This window comes from Pipra filicauda, unplaced genomic scaffold (genome assembly GCF_003945595.2).
Source record: "Pipra filicauda isolate LSUMZ 115617 unplaced genomic scaffold, ASM394559v2 scaffold262_size1072369_pilon, whole genome shotgun sequence".
Classification (NCBI taxonomy): domain Eukaryota; kingdom Metazoa; phylum Chordata; class Aves; order Passeriformes; family Pipridae; genus Pipra; species Pipra filicauda.
The window spans coordinates 477985-499666 of record NW_024104379.1 but is presented as its reverse complement, the minus strand read 5'-3'; the positions used below and the strand labels follow the sequence as shown (position 1 = coordinate 499666).

Genomic DNA, 21682 nt, shown 5'->3' with positions numbered 1-21682 from the left:
CAGAGCAGGTGCAAGAGGCTTGGACATGTCAATAAGAGGAATTTCCCTCCCCTTATCCCCACCCTCTGCCCACTACCCCATTAAATTCCTCTAGATTCTGTCTATTACCATTAAATATATTTGGTCCCCCAGAGATTCTCAGACAAGCACAAGGACATTGTTCTGCTTCCCCAGCCCGTCATTAACTACTGGTCCACACTCAGATGGAACCGCTCAGAGGCAGAGACACTAACAGGACATCATTGCACTTTAGAGATCTGTCCAGACAGGAAAAATAAGAAGAGGGAAAAATGACAAAAAAATAAAAAGAAAAAAAAACAAAGGAAAAAAACAAAGGAAAAAAAAAAAAGAAAAAAAAGAAGAAAAGACAACTTTGGCAAGTCCTCCAGGTAACTGGTCCTGAGAGGAGCTTCCCTCTTCACCCCTCCCTGGAAACATGTGAAAGTAGAAAGGGCAAATTGCCATGGCCAAAGCACACCGTTTTTCCTGAAACTGCTCCCAAACCATGTGGGTGGGCAGATTAAAAGAGGCAGAAGTCTGAGGTCACTGAACATGATTGCCAAAAGCAAACAAAGAGGGAGGGGAAAAAATACAGGAAGGAGCTTCCCTGCAGCTAGAATTGAAGACAAAAGGAGATTTACAGCAAAAATAATCTTTCCCTAAGCCCACTCCCTCCAAACTGTGTAAGGATGTACCAGCAGACATGGCACAGACAGTTCTACAGGCCTTTGTAGTAGCCAAACTGCTGGTCAGATTTCAGAACCCTGACTCTTTGGCATTAAATACAAAGAGGATTAGAAACCGGAAAGAGGAGAAAACTAGGAACACAGATGCCTGATGGCTCCAGATACACAAATCTGGGCTTGCTCTGCAGATCCCCAGCCAATTTAGGAGAGGGTTTGCCGAAAGTCCAATGGAAGAGGGGAGGGGGATTGAATGGGTCACTCCCTCACGTGTAACCTGGGTCAAATGGGAGGACTTATTCAGTAGCTTTGGCTTCACCAGCATCTGCCTTGCCGTCCACTTCCTCATCGGAGCACTCTCCCGCACCCTTCCTGACAATACGACGAGTCACGACAAATGGCAGGTCCCCGCGCCTGGGGAAGGACAGACAGCATGTCAGCAACACAAGGGTTCACTGAACTCACCGCACAGGGCAGCCTCTGCATAGAGGTTAAGGAAGCACCTGCCATGCTGTTTGCTGTGGGCAGCTGCCACCGGGAGCAGCTGCAGCAAGACTTCGCTGGACTGGCTGCCAAGGAATGGCCCAAAATGCTCTGCCTTACCTGAGTTTGCTCTTCAGGGAGCTGACTTCTCTATTCATTGCATCGGCTGTTTCGGTGGCATCCTCCAGCTCACGCTGGAGCTTCCTACGGGATGCATTGGCTCGCTGGGCCTCCTCTTCTGCTTCCTCAAGCTGGCGTTTCAGCTGCTTCAAGCGCATGTTTGCCTTGTCCGCCTGAGTGTGTACAGAGAAAAAAAAAAAAGAAATCAATGTTTCTCCAGAGTTACAGCACAGTAGTTAAAGCAGCAAAAAGCAGAGTTTCCAAAGCCCTCTCTTCCCTTTCTGAAGGGAACTGCCTAGGACTTGAGAGGTCTTTTCCTTAAAAGCATTACATTTTCATCTGTCTCATCTTGCAATTATTACAGTGACAGAAAATAAGAGAAATCCATAGGATGGTTAATGCTAGACCTCTGTTACACGCAGACAATGCCTCAGTCATAGCAGGGAAATCCTTCCCCCATGCTGCAGGTCACTATACCCACCTGATCTTTGAATTGCTCAGCATTACGCCTCTCATCATCCACCTGCAGCAAGATATCTTTCAGCTTCTTCTCGGCACGGCGCACTTGCTTGCTGGCAGCCTGGCGCTCCCTACACACAAACACAGGGATGCTCAGACAACACCGCCCATTGCCCCCAATAAATGACCTGACTTTGACAAGTTAGAAACAAGAAGATAGCAAAACCTCCCTTAATTCAGGAAAAAAAGGGATGGGAAGCAATGTTTCTCAGAAATGACCAAAAGACACTGATGTCACACAGATATGAGCCTTCCTGAAGCTACAGCGGGGCAGCAAGTGTATCACAGCTGCAGTTTTAGGAGTGGTTAAGTCCAGAACAAGCTGTAAGTCTCTACTGTGAAAAACAAGGAAGGTTTGCCAAGATCTTATTTCTGTATTACCCAGTATACCTAGGATGAAGCTCTCACTCAGACAAATCAAAATTTTTTCAAAAGAGCCTAAAATTCCAGAGTGGGCAGAAGCTTGTAAAACAGAGTTTCTACTAGAACATACTTTGTCTCCATGTCCAACTGCTCTTCCAGCTGCGCTATCTTTGCTTCCAAGGCTGTGATGGTAGCCTTGTACTTGGACTTCACAGCACTCTCCATCTCCTGCAGTTTCAGCTTGAGCTCCTTGTTCTGGCGCTCCATCTGCTGGCGAGCGTTCTCGTTCTTCTGCGCGTTGCTGCGCTCGGCGTTCAGGTCGGCGTTCATCTGATCGATCTGCAGAGAGAGGTAAAGGACTCAGCACAGCCAGTGCTCCAGCCTGAAAGGCTGATTTTATTTCTCAGACTTGCAAAGAAAAAGAACCCTCAGCGTGAGCTGAATACTTGGAATAACTGATGCAGAGGGAGCTGTCTGCAGGCAGGGCACTTCTCAAAGTACCTTAGTTTACCCAGATTTTCAAAATAATTCCTTGAATAACAGGTTTATCAACCTCCTCTTAGGGCTAACTAAACTTGCCAATCACGTACACTGCTCTCTGGAGTGAAGACCATGGTCTCACACTTCAGTCTTTGAATTACAAAAATCCTGAAGCAAGTGGATCCAATACATGTGCTTTACTAATTTATCATTTATTTGCTGTCTGTCTACTTCCACTACAAAGAAGCATCTTAAAAATACTGACTTGCAACAGTGAAAGGGCAAGAACTCGGTCTACTTCCAAGCCAGGGCTCTGGCTCTCCTCTGAGCAAATGAGCCACTTGGAAAACCATCAGCCTCCTTGGCTTTGGAGCACTAAGAAAACAACGTGCTTGACTCTCAAAGTTGGGCAGACAAAATATGGCAGAGAACAGGCAGATTAAGATCATGGTTTCTATAGCAGCCTAACAAATTTCATATGGTTAGTCCATTTGAAATAGCATAGAACTGGCAGAAAAGTAATTTTCCAAACACATTGTGGCATTGTTCAGCACGTCAAGCTGGAGCAACATGCAATGGATCCTCTTTCTCAATACCCCTTAGTAGAGAAAAAAGGGACTGGGAGGGGTTTTTTGGGTGGGGTTTGTTTGGTTGGTTTGTTGTTTTTCTTTTTAAATAAACTTGGGAGATTATTCCAGATACCTAATGATTTAAAATTATCAAAACCAGTGAGTTAACATCAGTTTTGGCTGCTATTTCCTGTATCATGGTATTCAGCAGTTTCATCTTGCTCACACCTCTGGACTTCTGAGGGCCTGTACTGTACAAAAAGCAGCAGCTGGCATTACTCAGAGTGTGGTTTGACAATTTACACAGACTGGAGAACCCCTACTGGCATGGTGCAGCCTGAACAGGTACCTGAAGATTTGCCTTCTTGAGCCGGTCATTGATTATCTCTGTGTTGCCCTGTTCTTCTTCTAACTCCTCCTCCAGCTGAGCTATCCGTGCCTCCAAGCGTCTCTTCTCCTCCATGGCCAGTGCTCTATAGGACACAGAATCATGAAAGCATTAAAGCAGCACTGATGGCATCAATGCCTTGGGGAAAATCCACCACTTGTATACAAAATAAGCTCAGTCTTTCCAGAGCAGAGGGGATAGAGTGTGTGCTGCAGTCTACACAAAAATAACAGCCTGCAAAGTATTTTCTCAAAGCAGCTCCTCCTCCTTTAAATGGGGAACATTACTCACCCTTTACCGCTGTTGTTGGCAATCTCATCAGCCAGCTCATCCCTTTCTTGCTGGGCCTGGCGCTTGGCACGCTCAGCAGCTGCAAGTTCCTGGAATGGAAACGAGACGGTCAGTGATCCAATAGGAAGCTACCAATTAATGCAGCATAGGAAAAAGTAGTTACTGGTAATGGCTGGTATGGTCTCTAGCAAGATCCAAAGTTAATTATATGACACAGTCTGTCCCTTCTCCACCCCACAGCTTCCTTTGCTTTGCACACTCCTACCACAGCTGTCAGGAAAGGGCCAAATTCTGCATTTTGAAGTGGACCTCATATTTGAGCAGAGCAAAAAGCACAGAAGAAAGGAAATAAAACACGAGCTTAGACCGCTACATATACTTCTTGGCCAAAGAAAACAAACCAACCCTTGACTTGCATGCATATTCCATTACCTCCTGTAACTGGATCATCTCTGCCTCCATGCTCTTCAGCTTCTTCTCATTTTCTTTGGCCTGTGCCAGGATCTCTTCTCTGGAAGTACGTGTGTCCTCCAGTTCCCGCATGTAATCCTTCATTTGTGCCTGAAAAGGGAGAATACAAATGGATGAATTTTAAAGCATTCACATGAACAACTTGGGTTTATTTGTCTTATGGGAAACATGGATGGAAATACGGATTCATTGCTCTTCAGCCACCAAAAAGGCTGCTGTAAAAACAAAAGGAATCATACTTTTCACTTTTCACAGGTAACAAGGATAAATATAAATGGAAGCAAACAGGACTGCTTATTTGCAGGGAAAAAAGTTTTCTCAGATAAAGGGAGAGAGGAAGGGAGGGTACAGGAAGCTTTCTAGCAAAGCAATGGAATGGCCATTTTAGGGAGGATTTAGGGTTCTAACAACAGATCAACAACTGCCTGCAGAAATTAAAAAAAGCACAACAGAACTGTCTTGGGGCAGGTTCTAAATGTTATTTATAGTCTTCTAGCTTTGCAGCTCTGTAATCCTTTCCAAAAACACTGACCTGAGGCAAGCACTAGAGCGGACTTTGCCTACAGCTTGTCTCCCAGGGAGTTAAAACAGGCAGATTGGGATTAGAAGGATGTTTGAAATGCCAATAAATATTTTGTGGTAAATTGCTACAAGGTTCTGCTGCTCTTGTGACACTGATGCATGGTTCTCGTGAGGTGAAATCCTGTATCCTGTTTCCCCAGGTAAATGCTCTACGGTGACAGTTAAAGCCATTGCAGTGTCTCACCTGCAGTTTGCGGAGCTGCTTGATGGCTTCTTCACGATTCTTGTTAGCAGTGTCTATATGGCTTTCCAAGTCCTTCAGGTCCAGCTCTAACTTCTTCCTGGCAGCCACAGCCATGGATCGCTGTTTTCGTTCATCTTCCAATTCCGCCTCCATCTCCCGAACCTGTGTGAAGAAACACAGGCATCAGCATTTCAGCTCCTTCATTTCCCAACACCCCCTTTTCACATCCCCCTTTCAAACATAAGTGCAAGCATGTGACTTGTCTTCATTCTTCCTGGCAGGGGGATGGGGCTAACATTCCTCACTAATAAAGCCTCACGGGTTCCTTTGATAGACAAAGGCTGTTTCAACAATCACACACACAAGGGAGAAAGTCTCTCACAGCTTTGCAGTGCTGCCTGGAGTGTTACCATTAACAACACTCTGGATTGGCACTGTCTGTCTAATCATCTTTGGACACAAGTGCTTCTATGTACAGAACACCTTCAGGATTTACAGAGCAATTCTTACCTGTCTGATCAGCTGTTTCTTCTTCTCTTCATTCTGTTCATCACGTCCCTGGAGGTCCCGGTCAAACTGTGCCTTCATAGCCTGTTGGTTCACTTCTAGCCGCAGTTTGGCATCCTCTGTGGCCTGCAGTTCATCCTCCAGCTCTTCCAGCTGTGTCTTCATCTCCTCCACCTGCTGCTCCAGGGCTCTCTTAGCTTTCTCCAGCTCATGGACCTACAGCACAGTACCACACATGAGGTTTCCTCAAAGAGTGCAGACAATTTAATCTACCCTAACAGCAAAAAAGACTAAGAACAGCCACCCACATCACACAGAATACCAGAACACTGCATCTGTCCCTTGTATTAGGGCAGATGCGAGCTGCCAGTCTGAATCACAATTACTTTTAGTTCTGGTCATGTATATGTGGTGGTGGGGAAAAAGAGAAAAGCATCTGTCGGCCCAGACCTGATTTACTGCAGACTTATCAGAGCCGGACACCTCCGGCTCTGAAAGAATTGAAGAAAATACTTCTTGGTCTCTGATTTCTGATTTTTTTCTTTTCCTTCCATACACATAAGGTTTTTTGTCTTGAAATACTGGGGTTAATGTCTTCCACTGCCTGGCTAATCACTGTATTTTACTTATCAGGATCACAGCATAGGGATATCTGCACAAGGATACCAGTTAATTTTCAGTTTGTCAGTACCTCATTTGGGCCATTTCCAGGCTCTTCCAAACCATTTTTCCCCCTTATTAATGTAAAACAAACATAACACTCACAAACTCACAATGTATCCGGTATTCTCTACAACATCCCTCTGTGTTACCACAAGAATAAGCTTTTTACAGTGTTAAAGTAACAGTATCACCTGTGTGACATTTCCTGCCCAAATAAATTTAGCTTCATACTTACACTTTTCCCAACATCATCCTTTGAACTCATCAGATCTTCCATCTCTGCGCGGAACTGCTTATTGACTCGCTCCAGCTCAGCCTTCTGCTCTATGGCTTCTTCCAGGGCTCTGGCCAAGGAGAGGGCCTTAGTCTCCTTCTCACGGGCTTCTGCCTCAGCGCGGTCCCGTTCTTCTGCATACTTGGCAGAGATGGTCTTCTCCTCTGCCAACAGCTACAAGAGCACAGCATCAGTATTCTGAGAAACTACTGATAATTTTCTAACAAGGTAAACATGCATCTTTTCATCAGAGCCTTCTTAATAGTCTTCTTCTACAGATAGAAGGAATCAAGAAAATGCAGCTTCACAGAATGAGGCATGGACCCCATTTTTAACAACTGTGATGACCCCAAGTAAACAATTCCTGATTCCCTAGGCCTCCAACCTATTATTTCCAACTTTCTCTCAGAGATGATCTGCAAACAATGCTTCAAACTCAATCTTGGTTTTGATATAAATGTTATCCCTTTGGGAAAAGGAACGTTACTAAGCTTCCTATGCATAGAACAGAATTGATTTACTTCTATTAAAGCTTGTTTCTCCACTCTACGTACTCCGCCTTAGTTCAGAAATAAATAAGCATTCTCCAAGCCGTATTGCTTTAATATTTTTAAAGAAGACCTGTCAATAAGATCCACCTACTGAATATCCAGTGACTGAAGCCATACCTGATCAAACTTCTTCTGCTTCTTCTCTAGGTTGGAAACGATCTGCCGCTGATGATCCAAGTCCACAGCGAGGTCATCCAGCTCTTGCTGCAGGCGGGTCTTTGTTTTTTCCAACTTGTCATACGCAGCTATCTTCTCGTCATAACGCTGGCTCAAGCCCTCCAAGTCCTTCTGCAGCTTCTTCCTGGCTTCCTCTGCTGACTCAAGGCAGCCCAGACCATCATCCATCTTCTTCTTTGCATCTATTGCCTAAAGGACAAAGATTGTTCATGAAGCCACGCCACGAGTAACGCTATGTGCAGTTTACTGTCACCAGAAGTTTAGGATATAAGTCTGCTCATTTCTGAAGGTACTACTACCCCCTCATATAATACTGTATGATTGAATGCCCAAAGGAGTTTCTGGAGAGAAATCTACAACCAATTCATATGATTATCATCAGAGATCTCCTCATTTCTTCTTTCACCCAAATCACAGGATCACCCTTTCCCAGGAAAGGTCGTGTTATTAGAAGCCAAGTCTGCATTTAGATTTTACTTCCCTCAAGACACTTTTGCTTCTTCTCAAAAATCACTGGTTTATGGGATTCTGTACCTGTTGCTGAAGAACAGAGATCTGTTTCTCCAGGTTTCTCTTTGCCTCCTCTTCTTCTTCCAGCTGCTCCTTGAAAGCATTCTTCTCATCCTCCATTTGCTTCAGCTTCGTGCTGAGACTCAGTTTTAGGCGAGTCTCCTCCTGCAGCAGCTCCTATAAAGCAAACACACCAGTGGAATTCAGCACCACTCCTTGGCTTTAAAGGCTCACAATCCTCACCCACTCTCTCCAGAATGAGTACTTCTTAAGTTGAGTTTAAGTATGCAACTTAATTCACAGATAAGACAACCAACCGAAGGCAGAATTTAAATAATTGTCTTCCAGTGATATAGTATAGAAATAAAATATTCAGAAGGGTCTTATTCTCTCCTACAGTCAAATCATTTAAGTATACTCATTACCACACAAACCTTTCCACAGTCCTTTCTCAAGTCCTCCAAGTAGCACACAAAGTATTAAAACCTTTCCCAACAATAGCAAAACTGTACTCTGCTATGTGTCTTTCTCATATTCCAGTACCAAAGGAACAGACAACAGGCCAAAGTGCTCTAGCATGGTCAAAACCAACACCAGTATTAGCAGAAGTGTACAGCACTGTCATTTACCAGCTTAGGGCACAACAACATTGACTGACTTATGCTGCCAGTGCTTGAGCTGAATGAATCTTTAAACTAGTGCAGAATTTTTATACTGTGCCCTATCTTTGAGTCTGTGTTTTAAAAAAGAGTAGTAAGTAGACAGAACATCAAGGACTGTTCGAGGTCACTTAGTATCTGAAGTTTGATGCTCCTCCTTTCCCTTCCAACCTGCTTAGTGCTCCATGCTTTACCGAAAGTGTCACACTCTACTAACTGTAAATGGCTGCTTCAATCCCAAAGTCTAAGGATGATTTATTTCCTGAAAAAATACCAAGTTATTTGAATCTATCACTTCCCCAACATCCACTGAGAATTAAAAAAAATTCTGCTTGACAAATTTACTGGAAATCACACACACATGCACACACAAAAAACCCTGTCAAATACTTGACTATGAAGATCTCAAACAAGAACCTAGCATTCCAGTCAGTTCTAGCACTAAAGAGCTCTCAGGCAGAAAGGTGATAGAAGAGGACTTCTAAATCCAAGATGGGGAAAAGTCACATATGTTGCACATACTGAGGAAGCAGAAGGAAGATAAACAGCTTGTTTCTGTACAAGTGCTCCTAATACCACGTAATATAACCCCTAAGGAAAAAAAATCCAGACTCAAAGCTTTGAATTGCTGTATATCCAGTACTTAATGGTGTCCAGAGTGATTTCTCACTTTAACAATTTGTAATGGACACTGGCTGCACCACACACAGTTGCCTTGGTTTCCAAAGCTCTCACCTGTGTATCCTGAAGCTGTGATTCCAGGGCAGAGAAATCTTTTGCTAATTTGATTGATTTGCTGTCAGATTGGTTCAGAAGACCTGTGACATTGTCCAACTCAACCTGAAGGAGAGATCAGAGTATCAGTTACTGAATGCATCAGCAAAAACAAAGACAGGAACGGGTGAGCAGCTACGAGACCCAAAAGTGAAAACTGAGGCACCTCTCAACAGTAAGGCATGTGTACATAATCTCTCAAGGAATGAATACACAATTTCCAAAATCCCAGGAATTAAATATGAGAAGTTGAAAAGAGAACTTTACTTGGGATCACCTCTGTTGCAACAGCCTTCTGGTTTTGGTTGTTTTGGGGTTTTTTAAGGTCTATATGGGATTTTAGACAGCCTGGTAAGCAATTGTAAAAGCTTATATTTAACTAACTCTCTTCTATTTTAACTGCTTCAGGATTGTATCTAGAGTCTCAAAATTACATTTTCACACTCCAAAAGATAGTGCATACACTGCAATGCTCAACTTTTAATGACAACTCTCCATAAAGGAGAAGGCCAAAGACAACATTTTATGTGACTCAAAGGGATTTGTTGTTCCTTTGAAGAAAGGAGGAGAAACCCTAAGTTTCCACATCACCCTTGAGCCACTCCTCAACACCATCAACCACATTACAAAGCTTCAAGACACTGTCTTCCAGGTGAGTTGCACGATCACCAGTGCGTCTGTGCCACTCTAGGTCCCCAAGCAGCTGAACACTCACAGAACTGTGCTGTGCAAACCACTGCACACTGAAGGGGTGCAGACACGCTGGCTCTTTCAGGCTTACAAAACTCAAATGGCACCTGGTTATTTCACCTTCTCAGGGCTGCTCAAGGTAAGTGACATCAATCCAAATATCCTGCTCTGGCAATGAGTTAAGGAATTTGCATAGTCCTTGGGAAGCAAACTGTGGATTTGCTTTTTGTAGGAACCTTATCCTCAGGAGGAACAAGATTTGTCAAATAGTTACGAGGAGGTACCACCCTACAATCTTTTCTCTCCAGTCCTGGGCTGAAGCTAAGGAAAACCCAAGCCACTCACCTGCAGTTTGTTAACCCTCTCAGCCAGTTCAGTCTTCACTCTTTCGCCTTCTGTGAATTTCACCTGCAGTTCCTGGAGCTGAGCATCGACTTTTTTCCGCTTGTGCTCAGCATCCCCTTTGCCCTGCAGAAGAGCCTTCACCTCATTGGACAGTTCAACCTTCTCACTTTCCAGAGCTTGTTTTGCTTTTTCAAGATTTGCTTTCACCTGAAGAGGAAAACAAAAAGCAGCAAAACCCCTCAGACTTCAGCTATGGCAAGATCCTTCCACTGAGTACATGCTTTTTCCAACAAGTAAGCTAATGTTCAACATTTAGCAGCTAATTTGTAGACTGCTTATTCAGAAAAAAACAATTTGAACAGCCTGCTACTGATAAGTAGGAAACAATCTAATACTCAGAGAAGACAACAATACAGAAGAAAGTCTTGCACCATCAGATTTCCTAATTAAAGGTGGTACAAGTCAACAAGTGCTAGCAGTAAAAAGAATGTCTTGGCTGTGCAGTATAACATGCCTGACGGTGTAAAAAAGAATGAATGCAACTATTTAAAAGAGCTTTATATATGCTTCATAGCAAAAAATGATCTACCAAGGGAAGAATACATGTATCAGAGGCCTAGTATCATGAACACTTCATGATCTTCTGCAGCTCTCATTTCAGGGAGGTTCACTGCTTTGGCCTCGTGTTTTCTGTTTCACGTACCCGTTTGGTTTGTTCTAACTGCTCTGCCAGCTCTTCAATAGCTTGTGAATGCTTCTGCCTCATCTCTTGGATTTGAGCCTCATGAGTCTTTGCCTCATCTTCAAGAGTTTTCTTCAAAACCGTTACTTCTTGTTCTCTCTTTGACCTGAAAAATTCACAAATTCCACTTAGATGCCAAGGAAGGAATCAAGCACAAGTGTATATCCACCAACAGTACCTCTAATGCAGGAAAGTGCCATGGTCTGTTTAGCCCTACAGGCTATAAAGACACTTTTCAAAGTCAGCACTTAGCATTGCATCCTTCCTAAGCACAAGCTGGCAGCATTACTTTCAGCCTGAAAGTATGAATGTTTCCGGGGTACCACTAACACTTTGATTAGGGAGCAAATCAACTTTCTTACATCAGGTGAGGTAATGCAGTCTGGACTACAGCTTGCACACTACCGAGGCTGCCAACCCACCTACCCTGACAAAGGCAAAGACTTGCTATGGTAAGAGACTGAATGCACCAGCATTTATTAAAAACAGTCAAAACCAAACCCAAATAAAGATAACACAGCTCCATGTTGGAGTTACCTCAGCTCTTGCTGAGCAGCTGTAGAATCTAGTGTGTCTTCTAGCTCTGTTTTCAATGCTTCCAGCTCTTCTCCCAGATCCCGCTTCTGTTTTTCAGCTTTATTCCTGGATGCTCTCTCTGACTCCAGGTCTTCCTGCAACTCAGTGATCTGGGATTCAAGTTCCCTGATCTTTTTCAGGGCCATGTTCTTCTGAGCTGCCTCTTCTTCCACTCTGTTCAACATAAGGTTTTGGTCAGAGCCAGACTTAAACCATACACAAATTAAAACGACCTGTCTTACCAAGAATAATCAAGAAAAAAAGCTGGTTTTGGTCAGCTCTACAATATTACATTCGGACTTTGATCCATATATGATCTACAAATTCTAAGCTCTATTTCCCAAGACTTGAGAGAGCACAATTTCTTACCTCAAAGAAGGGGACAGAGAGAGACTGACAACAGAAGAAAGCAGAAGAAAAAGCACCATTTTACATTGGAAATTGGACACTTAACTGAATAGATGAATACAGCAACTACCAGAGAGACAGTGTGTTGACACTACTTTTTAACCCCATCTGAAATATTACTGCTCAGTGAAATGCATGCAGTGCCCATTACATTCATAGTCTAGTTCTGTATGGAGAATGTGGCAGTGAGCAGCAGCCAGAGAACTCTAATGTTCAGTACATGGATCTTTAACAGTGCACAGGCTAAAATACAACATCCACAGACTGCATTTAGTCCCTATTCCAAGTGACACAAGAAAAGAAATACTTCCCAACCTGGTGGTCCCTGAACCCCACAGGTCAGGTTCTCACCTAGCTAAGGCTGCCTGCAGCTCCTCTTCTTTCTTGGCCAGCTGCATTTTGAGTTCTGCAATCTGAGCCTGCAGCTCAGCAATCTGGTCATGCAGATCACTGGAGTCCCCTTCAAGCTTCCGACGAGTCTTTTCCAATTCCTGCCTCTGCTTTTCTTCGCGTCGCAGGCGTTCTGATGAAGATGGGGACATGTTTAGTTACACAGATGACACATACTCAAAGAACATTGTAGGAACAGAGAAAAATAGATCTATTTAAGCAATAGTTTCTTTCCTAATAATACAACTGTCCAAACTGTAGCTGGAGTGCATTGTTCTGTCAGGACCTGTACATGCAACTACCCCCATATTTTGCTCTCAAACCACATCTGGGCAATTCCCTTCCCCTCACCTTACAGCCAAGCCTCCTTCCCCCTTTTTGCTGTAAGATTGGCAGCACAATGCCAGTCTCACACCATACAGGCATAAGCACTCATCAAGTGATGCTGAACACAGGGTCTACTCCCCCTTTACTGAAGCTAAAGAGGCTGGCTCCTGCTGTATTAACCCGGGCAGTCTCCAGATGAAGAGCCTCCTAGAACTCTGAAGAACTTGTGCAAACAGGCTATCAGAAACAGCACTAACCCTGACAGACTGATGCTGCTGGAAGTAGAAAAGTGGAGACACTTCCACAGCAGGAGAAGAAAGAGAACCAGCCTCTCTTCTCCATTGGCCTGCTGCATTAGAGAGGATTTTTATTTAGATCAAGGGCTCAGCTGACAAGGCATATAACCTTCAGCTGGCCAGTGCACAGCTCTATCAAATCAATCAATAGCTTACACACTATGGACTGATTTTTAACCCCTCAGAAACTGGGGAAAACTAAAACTCTAGAAATGAAACTGAAGTTCAACAAATTTTAACAACACCTAAAACTAATTAGACAAGGTCTTTGCAGAATCTGCCTTCAATCTTAAAAAAAAAAAAAAAACAAACCAAAAAAAACCCAAATCACCTTCAAGGTCTGTGATCATGGCCTCATGCTTATTCTTGAGTTTGGCTAAACTCTTAGATTTCTCCTCTTCCTCTGTCAGGTTTGTTGTAAATTCAGACATTCTGTCTTCCAACAGTTTCTTTTCCTGCAAAATTGAGAAAGCAGTGTCAAAGCAGTAGCTGGAATTACAGGATATTTTGCCAGAGCTGACCGTGCATAGAGATGTCAATGTCATGAGTGCCTACTCCTGCTACAAACTCAGAAAGAAAAAAAATCCTTTCAGGATCACAGACAGTATTCAAATAAATTTGAATTTAAATTAAAGATTTGTATTTGATGGTCCTTTCAAAATTGAAAGGGAAATCTGTTAATGAAATAACTTGATACTGCTTGGCATAACAATGTATCAGAAAATGTTTGCTCATGGATCATTATTTAGTCAAGGCTACTTAAATATCACACAATAGTGACTGTCAAGAATACAACCAGGCAGTTAATTTCAAAAATTCAGGTCAGAATTCTCAAAGACAACACTGAATTAATTAATAAAATTCCCTGTAAGAGGGGAAAGGTCAGCCTTTGGAGGCTGGCTCCAAAAATACTTGTGTATTTTTAGCTTGTGGAAGAAGCTGCAGGAGTCTTACCTTAGCCAATTTGAGATTCTGATCTTCCAGAACTAGCACATCTTCTTCCAGTTTCTTCAATTTGGCCTCTGTGGTCACTTTTTCTAGCTGCAGCTTCTGCCTTGCACTTTCCTCTTCTTCGAGCTGCTCCTCTAGTTCCTTCACAACACACACAGAAAAGCAAGGTGTTGGTCAGTGCTGCTCACCTACCCATGTAACAGCACAGGGGCAATACTAAAATGGAAGGTTTCTTCACCCTTCCTTCAAGGTTTTATTAGTAGCTCCTAGAGTGACATCTCTGTCATGACGTAATGCAACATACTGCATCCTAACCAACAAGTTTTCTAGCAGAATAGACAATGCTATATTTTGCAAAGAACACTACCTTTCCTAAAACAAAGCAAAGACTCCTCTAATTATTTGAGAAGTGGTCATCATCTTCAGGAACGGAACAGCTCGTTCCAGATGACTGACTGAATGCCTCAGGCTCAGCACCAGAATCGCTGCATTCTATTGCTGTTTCCACTGATGGATTTTTCTATGCCTTTTTTCCCCCTGCTCTCTTTCATTTCCCTCCAAGTTGAGACAAAAGAACCACTCTAACCTTTACTAACCTCTTTACTGACAAGAGATAGCATTCCTAAGGCATTACCTGGATGTTCTGCTGCATTTTCTTCTTTTCAGCCTGAAGGTGTTGACACCGTTCTTCCTCTTCCTCCACCCTTGCTTCCAGGTCATGACATATCTCCTCCAGTTCTTGTTTCTTGGCTGTCAGGCGGGCTCTTATCTCCTCAGCTTCAGCACAGAGTTCGGTTTCTGCTTGCAACTGTTCCTGCAGCTGCATCTTCTCTGCCATTAGCTACATTGGATGCAAAGCCACAAATAAGACAAGCTCCAACTTACCAAAGCACTTAGCAATCTGTGTTAAGTGAAGTTATGTGCTCCTGTGTTCCACAGCTACAGTTTTAAACACTTCAGCACTCCCCTGCTCCTAATCAAAAGCTAAATATCAAATCACAGTTTCAAGTGTTGGTTCTCCTTCGCAAACCACATGATGCAACCCCATATCATGTTAGCCTTCACAAATTTCTCAAGACCATATCCATTTGAAATAAGGATATTGTCTATTTCCCCCTGCAAAAGTAATGAATAATTAACAGCCCTACAGAAAAACAATTCTGCTTCCACCTTCTGTGTTCCAAACAGAAAGGATTCCATTATAGATGAGAATGAATTCAACCAGCTTGCTACAAAACATAGCCAAAGGAGACTTTCGCTCACATAATGTCTCTAGAAGAGCAATAGGTGGTCACTGTACAAAATGACCTGCTGGAGGAACTAAGCTGGGAAGAGGGGCAAAGCAAATTGACCAAGATGGCAGCCAAGTCCCATGTTTCAGCAAGCTGCAATCCTGCAGCTTGTCCATCAGACCAAGAAAGCAAAAGAGGTGTTCTCAAGCAGTTAGACAAGTATAGAGAGAACAACTTTTACACATCATATTTTCAAACTCACCTGAGCCTGGAAGGTCTCCATCTCAGTCAGTCTATTTTCTGCAGCTATCTGCTTCTCCTTGACCTTTATTAGTTCTTCTTCCTTGGCCATCATCTCCTCTTCCTGTCTGCTTACTTGCAGAAGGGGCTTCACCTGATAGGGAAACCAAGGGAATGAAATGTATATAAGGAACAAAGGAAACAAAGAAATGCTCTTGCACTTGATAAGCATTGAATAAAAAACCATTTTACATAAGTGTCATATTTGAAGGACTGACCAGTTCTTTTTTGTGAACATCAGGAGAATCAGAGGACTAGATATCATCTACTCTGTCAACAGCACACTTTCTGCCTGTCCATCTATTCCCCCAGAATGGGATGCATAAGGAAAGGGTTCAGTAATTTCCAGACCCTCAAGGGTTAAGCAGTAATAGGAAGAGAATAAAAAAGTTGCAGTACAGGGGGGAAATTTACATCCAAGTCAAGGTCATATACATGGACTTCTGTAAGGCCTTTGACACAGTCCCCCACAACATCCTTCTCTCTAAATTGAAGAGATATGGATTTGATGGGTGGAGTGCTTGGTGGATCAGGAACAGGCTGTGTGGTTGAATCCAGAGGGTAGTAGTCACCAGCTCAATGTCCAGATGGAGACTGGTGACAAGCAGTTCCCTCAGGAATCCTTACTGGGACCAGTGTTATTTAATATCTTCGTTAATGACACAGACAAAGGGATCCAGTGCACCCTCAGTAAATTTGCAAATAACACCAAGCTAAGCGGTGCCACTGATGCACCAGATGCCAACCAGAGGGACCTGGACAAGCCTGAGAAGTGGGCCCATGGGAATCTCATGAGGTTCAATGAGGCCAAGTGTAAGGTCCTGCACCTAGGTCACGGCAATCCCCTGTTATCAGTATAGGCTGAGAGGTGAAGGGATTGAGAACATCCCTGTGGAGAAGACATAGAGGTTTCTGGTAGATGAAAAACTGGACATGAGCTGGCAACGTGTGTTTACAGCCCAGAAAGCCATTTGTGTCCTGGGCTGCATCAAAAGCAGTGTGGTCAGCAAGTCAAGGGAGTGGATTCTGCCCCTCTAATCTGGTGAGATCCCACCTGGAGTAGTGACTGTGTCCAGGTCTGGGGTACTCAGCCTGCTGGAGTAGGTACAGAGGAGCGTCACAAAAAATACCATAGGGAGCACCTCTCCTATGAAGACAGGCTGAGAGAGTTGGAGTTTTTCAGTCTGGAGAAGAGAAGGCTACAGGGAGACCTTATAGCACCTTCCAGTACTTAAACAGGGTTTCTAAAAATGACGGGGCCAAACTTTTTAGGAAGCCTGTTGTGATAGGACAAGGAATAATAGTTTTAAACTAACAGAGGGTAGATTTAGACGACATATAAGGAAAGAATTTTTTACAACACGGGTGGTGAAACACTGGAACAGGTGTTTTTAGAGGTGGTGGATGGATGCCCCATCCATGGAAACTCATAGTCAAGTTGGATGGGGCTCTAAGCCAATTGATCTAGTTGAAGATGTCCCTAGTTATTGCAAGGGGGTTGGATTAGATGACGTTTAAAGATCCCTTGCAACCCAAACTACTTGATAATTCTATAAAAAGACAAACAACATCCATCTCTGTACCTACTCCATAAAACCCCTTAGAAGTAATTTTATAGGAAGAAGAAAAGTTTAAACTCTGCTCTCAACTCTCATTTAGCTGCAAAGGCTCAAGGCTAAAAAGCAAGAAATCCCATGGATTTAGAAAAGAGACCATTTCTTCATGTGTTCATTGTCTTCATAAAGGTAAAATATCCAGAAGTATTACAGCAAGATCAGACCTCAGTGCTTTTCCTTTGCTCTTACAACCCTGGACAAAGAGATGGCAAGCCACCCCCATAATAACAATTTTTGCCTAGCTAAATTGACTCGTCACATGGCAAGTGACTCTCTAAAGTGCCACACCATAAAAGCAAGTGATCCCCTTACTCTTCTTAGGCATAAAACATTAAAAGATGACTTCTGCTTTTCCACAACATTACTTGGATATGGCCTTGTATCCGATTTATGCATAGATATGCACGTGACATATTGCATAGCTACAAAATGTACTATGATATTCTCTGCCTAAATAAATCAAGGTGCAGTTTCAAGCCAGCCCAATTTCAGAGGGAGTGCTTTTTGTGCTCTGGTTCAACCTGAGAACCTGAAATTGCAACCAAACTGTCGAAATTGCAAAGGGAAAAATATTACCTTGGTGAACAACCTCCACCACTGCCAGTTCCGCAGTTTCAAATAGGCAGCACAGTTTCTCTGAAGCACTTTCATAGCTGTCAATTGCTGCTGGCGCTTGGCAAATGCTCTGCAAAGTAAGGGGAAGTCAGACAAAGGAAAACACAGTAGCACACAATTCTCATCACCAAGCCCTTTCCAAGATACTTCTATGTTTTTTCTTTAGAAGGTTCTCTCCTAAAAAAACAGCAAAGTTTTCAGTGAACTTTCTCTCTTTTCAAGTTTTTTTCTGCTGAGGTAAGAGAGGAAATTGAATGAAGGAAAGAATAGCCAATCTAATATTTTTTTTCCCTAATATCTTCTAATCTGAAAAGCCTCACTATTTTCACTTCCAGAAAGGGAGATCTGGAACAGAGGTGTGTTTTTCCACCAAACTGACAGGTACTACTTTTGTTTTTACAACTGTACCATTTACAGCCCTGCCTAGTAGCTTATGAGAAATCCTACACCTCCTGGATCAGTACTGTATTAAGACCTTTTCATTTTCACCTTTGCAATTTGCAACACTTTTGTCAAAAACCTGGTCTGCTGCATAGTACTCTTATAAAGAGGAACAGACTTCATTGCTCAGGTAGTTTCTGGGATAGCAGCACACAGAGATTCCGGCAGGTGCCAGAAGTCTGGCTTTACAGAGATAAAAAGCCCTAAAAGATCACAAACTGTTAATTATACATAAAAAAATAAATCATGACCTCTCTGGCAAAAAATAATTTCTAGCTACCTTTTATTGAAGATAAACTTGTACATGAATAGGAGAAATATGTACTTGAAAAATTATGGTACTTACTTTCTGGCCAGGTAGCCTCTGCAGCATGCTTGGAAGCCAATAATGACATCTGTGATCTTCAGGTCTCTCTCTTCTTCAAGATGAGCAAGGACTCCAGCTCTGAAAAACACTTTACTCTGTCCAATTCTGTAAAGGTTAGAATCCAGCTCCAATGCTTTGATCTAAAATGAGAGAGAGAAGAATTCATGTCCTGCAAAGGCTGCTTCATGTGAAACATCACAAAACATATTTGTGTCCCATGACTGTATGACATCCCTTCCCTACAATGAGCTGCTCAGGCCAACCAAAGTTGCTAACTCCCAATAAAGTCCTGCTCTGTCCTAATTAAGAGGAGTTTGAGCTCAACCAAGCACAGCATGAAATGGAGGTAAGCACAGACAGAAAATATGACAGAAAACACTGTTTTATACAACATCACATCAAGCACCCAGAACACAAGGAAGCTGTGAGGAACATGTCTAATCCCTAGAGTCCTCTTCTTTTCCTAGAGGAAACACATCTGTTGATCCTTCCTAATCACTTTTCTCAGCCCTAATCTATGTCAAAAAAAGACACCCCAACCCAACCTTCCTTCAAAGGATTTGCTATCAATGCTTATAATAGTTAAGAATAATAAGCTATACTCCCCTTCAGACAGAAAAAAAGGGAATCCCTTACAGCCAAATTCAATTCAGTCTCCCCTAATCATCAAGCTAGAGCCAAAGCTTTTCCTTTGAAGCAGGCAATTCTGCAGAAATTAATTGGAGCCTTCACTGAAAGCATTTGTCAACAGCAGGCCATTACAAAAATTTTATTGAAACTTATACTTTAAGAATGTGCTAAAGATAACATTAATGCTTCTCAGCATTTGGATTCTATGAACACTGCTGGCATCCTAAAGTGTATGCACCTGTGGAAACAGAAAGATCCTCTCTGCCTAAGATTACTGAACCTCATGCTAGCCAAAAGCCTCCATCCATGAAGCCAAGAGAAGGCTTTTTGCACCCCTCTCTCAGACAAAACATTTGACTTTGGAATCTTGGTCTGATATATTTAGCATTCACAACTCCAACTTTTAAATCACACTCCTAAAGCTTATTCTATTCAAGTAGAATTTCTGGGATGTCTTACCATCAGCACGCAAGCCTGCTTTCCGTCCATAAATCCTTTGGGAATTGCATTTGGAGTTAAGATTTCATATCTGAAAATGAGAAAGCATCAGACCAGTCACACAAGTATATTTTAAAACAACAACAAACAAAATAAATCAGTATGCATTCCTATGCCATTATGAGTTTGGCAGTTCAGAGAAAAAAATTCTATGAATTCTCTCTCTATTCAACAGAGTATGAAGCAGCAGTCTTGGATGGAGTCCTCTACACGTCACCTTAACTACATCCTTACTAGAGAAGTCAAAGATGCTTTTGGAAGGCTTAGTGCCAGGGAATACCAAGATACAGATGTGCTGCCTTTGAAAAATTGGTGATCTAGTTGCAATAAAATACTTCAATTTTTGTACTTATGTCTAAACTTTGCCAGGGCAAAGACTGCTTTGGATTCTTTTCTAGGGCTCACCTTTGTCTGAATTCCTGGAATACAACTCTGTTGGGGAAACCTTGACGACAAATACGGATTCCCTCCAGCACCCCATTACAGCGAAGCTGGTCGAGGACCAAGTGGGGATCTAGTTTTCCAGCCTAGTGAGGAAAATGTATATTTTATAAATACCACGAAGCTTTTACAAAAGGGGCTTACCCCCTTGTCTCTCTCTCTTTTTTTGTAAAGCAGTCAGTTCTCTCTTTTCCAGTTAGAAACAACTGAAAGCTTTTATGCCACCTTATGAAGAACTGCAAAGATCAGACTCCAAAATTTTAGTAAGTATACAGTTATTTAGAACAACCTTAGAAAGATACCCTGAGAAAACAGGACCTCTTCAAGATCTTTTGCAAAACCTGACAAAAGATAGCAACCCAGCCACATGCCCCAGGAAGCCCAGGTAAGACTGCCTGGGCTGTGCTGTTTTGACTGTACCTTTTTCTCATGGTTGGGGATAATGCAACGGACGAAGTTGGGGTTGGTGTTCCTCAAGGTAGCCATCAGTTTAGCCAGCTGTTCTTTATAGAGCTGTCCCACTGTTCGGAACATACCCTTCCTGGTTTTAAAGGCCCCTGGCAATGCTGTATCTGACATACCAGCTACCTGATCCAGCCCAACAATACGGTCAACTAGAGAGAGCACAAGAAAGAGTGTTAAAATTCGGCCACAAACAAAGGAAGCACTGGAACATACAAAGAACATCTGGGTAGAACAGGATCAATGAGAGGAGCTGCAGGATCCTTTTTGCTTCATCTCTACACAGATGTCGACTCCTGTACAGAAGTTGTGCAGGGATAGGAGCAGGAAGGAAAAGAAAGCATCAGCTCACTACAGGAAGTTTGAGTGATGGAGTTAAACTTACTCCCAAACATATTCTACTGATGCCCTGGATGACAGCTCTGGAAGAGCAATCCAGAAGTGAGTTTTGGATGCTTCTACTTGCTTAGCTTACAATGTAAGACAACAAACCAAAAGTTCTAGCTGCTAGCCCAGCAGAGTCAACTATTAGTTAACTCTGATCCAGAAATGGCCACAAACAGAGAAAAAGCCCAGCTTCACTCTCGCATTACAGGCAGGACTGGTGATCAGAAAAGCCGCATCCACTTGTAAACTGAACAAACATGGTCAAAGGCATGACAGAAACCAAACCTGAAGATACCACTGTTTGAGCTGGTTTTGGAGTACAAGTATTCTATGAAAGACATGAACAATACCACTAGGAGAGAGTCAGAACTCCTTGCCCCAACAGTTTCTCCACTATGTCACAGTGACATGCAAGCACTAATAAAGTCATCACCTTGATGGATGGACTCCATAGATCCTTTTTTTTTTCCTTAACAGAAGCCAGCTAAATCTGATAGTAGCAGGGGCAAAAAGAAACTAAAGCATTACTTTTTCCCATTGCTTTTCTACATGGAGAAAAGAATTCACCCATCCAACAAAAGCTAACTGTATCACTATAAATTTCCATACCCCCAGTACATTTTTATTAAGTGCTTCAAGCTACTTTTCACTATCTTGGTTGGTTGATGCCTACACTCAGGCTCCCAATCCTCACTTCAGAAAACACAACAGCTTGTGTTC

The 21682-nt window shown here is 42.7% G+C and overlaps 1 protein-coding gene across 2 annotated transcripts in view; it reads right to left on the bottom strand.

Moving 5' to 3' along the window:
• Positions 1-335: 335 nt before the first annotated feature.
• MYH9 (myosin heavy chain 9) overlaps positions 336-21682 on the bottom strand; it is a 71141-nt gene continuing 49794 nt past the window's right edge. For both annotated transcript variants that reach the window (XM_027715077.2, XM_039382246.1), the window contains exons 16-41: positions 20534-20727; positions 20078-20199; positions 19634-19703; positions 18524-18684; positions 17698-17806; positions 15468-15599; positions 14608-14814; positions 13977-14114; positions 13354-13477; positions 12361-12532; positions 11563-11775; positions 10987-11131; positions 10284-10490; positions 9210-9314; positions 7840-7992; positions 7246-7494; positions 6539-6751; positions 5644-5856; positions 5134-5295; positions 4329-4457; positions 3897-3985; positions 3567-3690; positions 2299-2507; positions 1768-1876; positions 1287-1459; positions 336-1097 (exon numbers count right to left, since the gene is read on the bottom strand). In XM_027715077.2, coding sequence (XP_027570878.1) covers positions 980-1097; positions 1287-1459; positions 1768-1876; positions 2299-2507; positions 3567-3690; positions 3897-3985; positions 4329-4457; positions 5134-5295; positions 5644-5856; positions 6539-6751; positions 7246-7494; positions 7840-7992; positions 9210-9314; positions 10284-10490; positions 10987-11131; positions 11563-11775; positions 12361-12532; positions 13354-13477; positions 13977-14114; positions 14608-14814; positions 15468-15599; positions 17698-17806; positions 18524-18684; positions 19634-19703; positions 20078-20199; positions 20534-20727 — 4040 coding nt within the window. In that variant the 3' untranslated portion in view covers positions 336-979. The remainder of the gene's footprint in view (positions 1098-1286; positions 1460-1767; positions 1877-2298; positions 2508-3566; positions 3691-3896; positions 3986-4328; positions 4458-5133; positions 5296-5643; positions 5857-6538; positions 6752-7245; positions 7495-7839; positions 7993-9209; positions 9315-10283; positions 10491-10986; positions 11132-11562; positions 11776-12360; positions 12533-13353; positions 13478-13976; positions 14115-14607; positions 14815-15467; positions 15600-17697; positions 17807-18523; positions 18685-19633; positions 19704-20077; positions 20200-20533; positions 20728-21682) is intronic.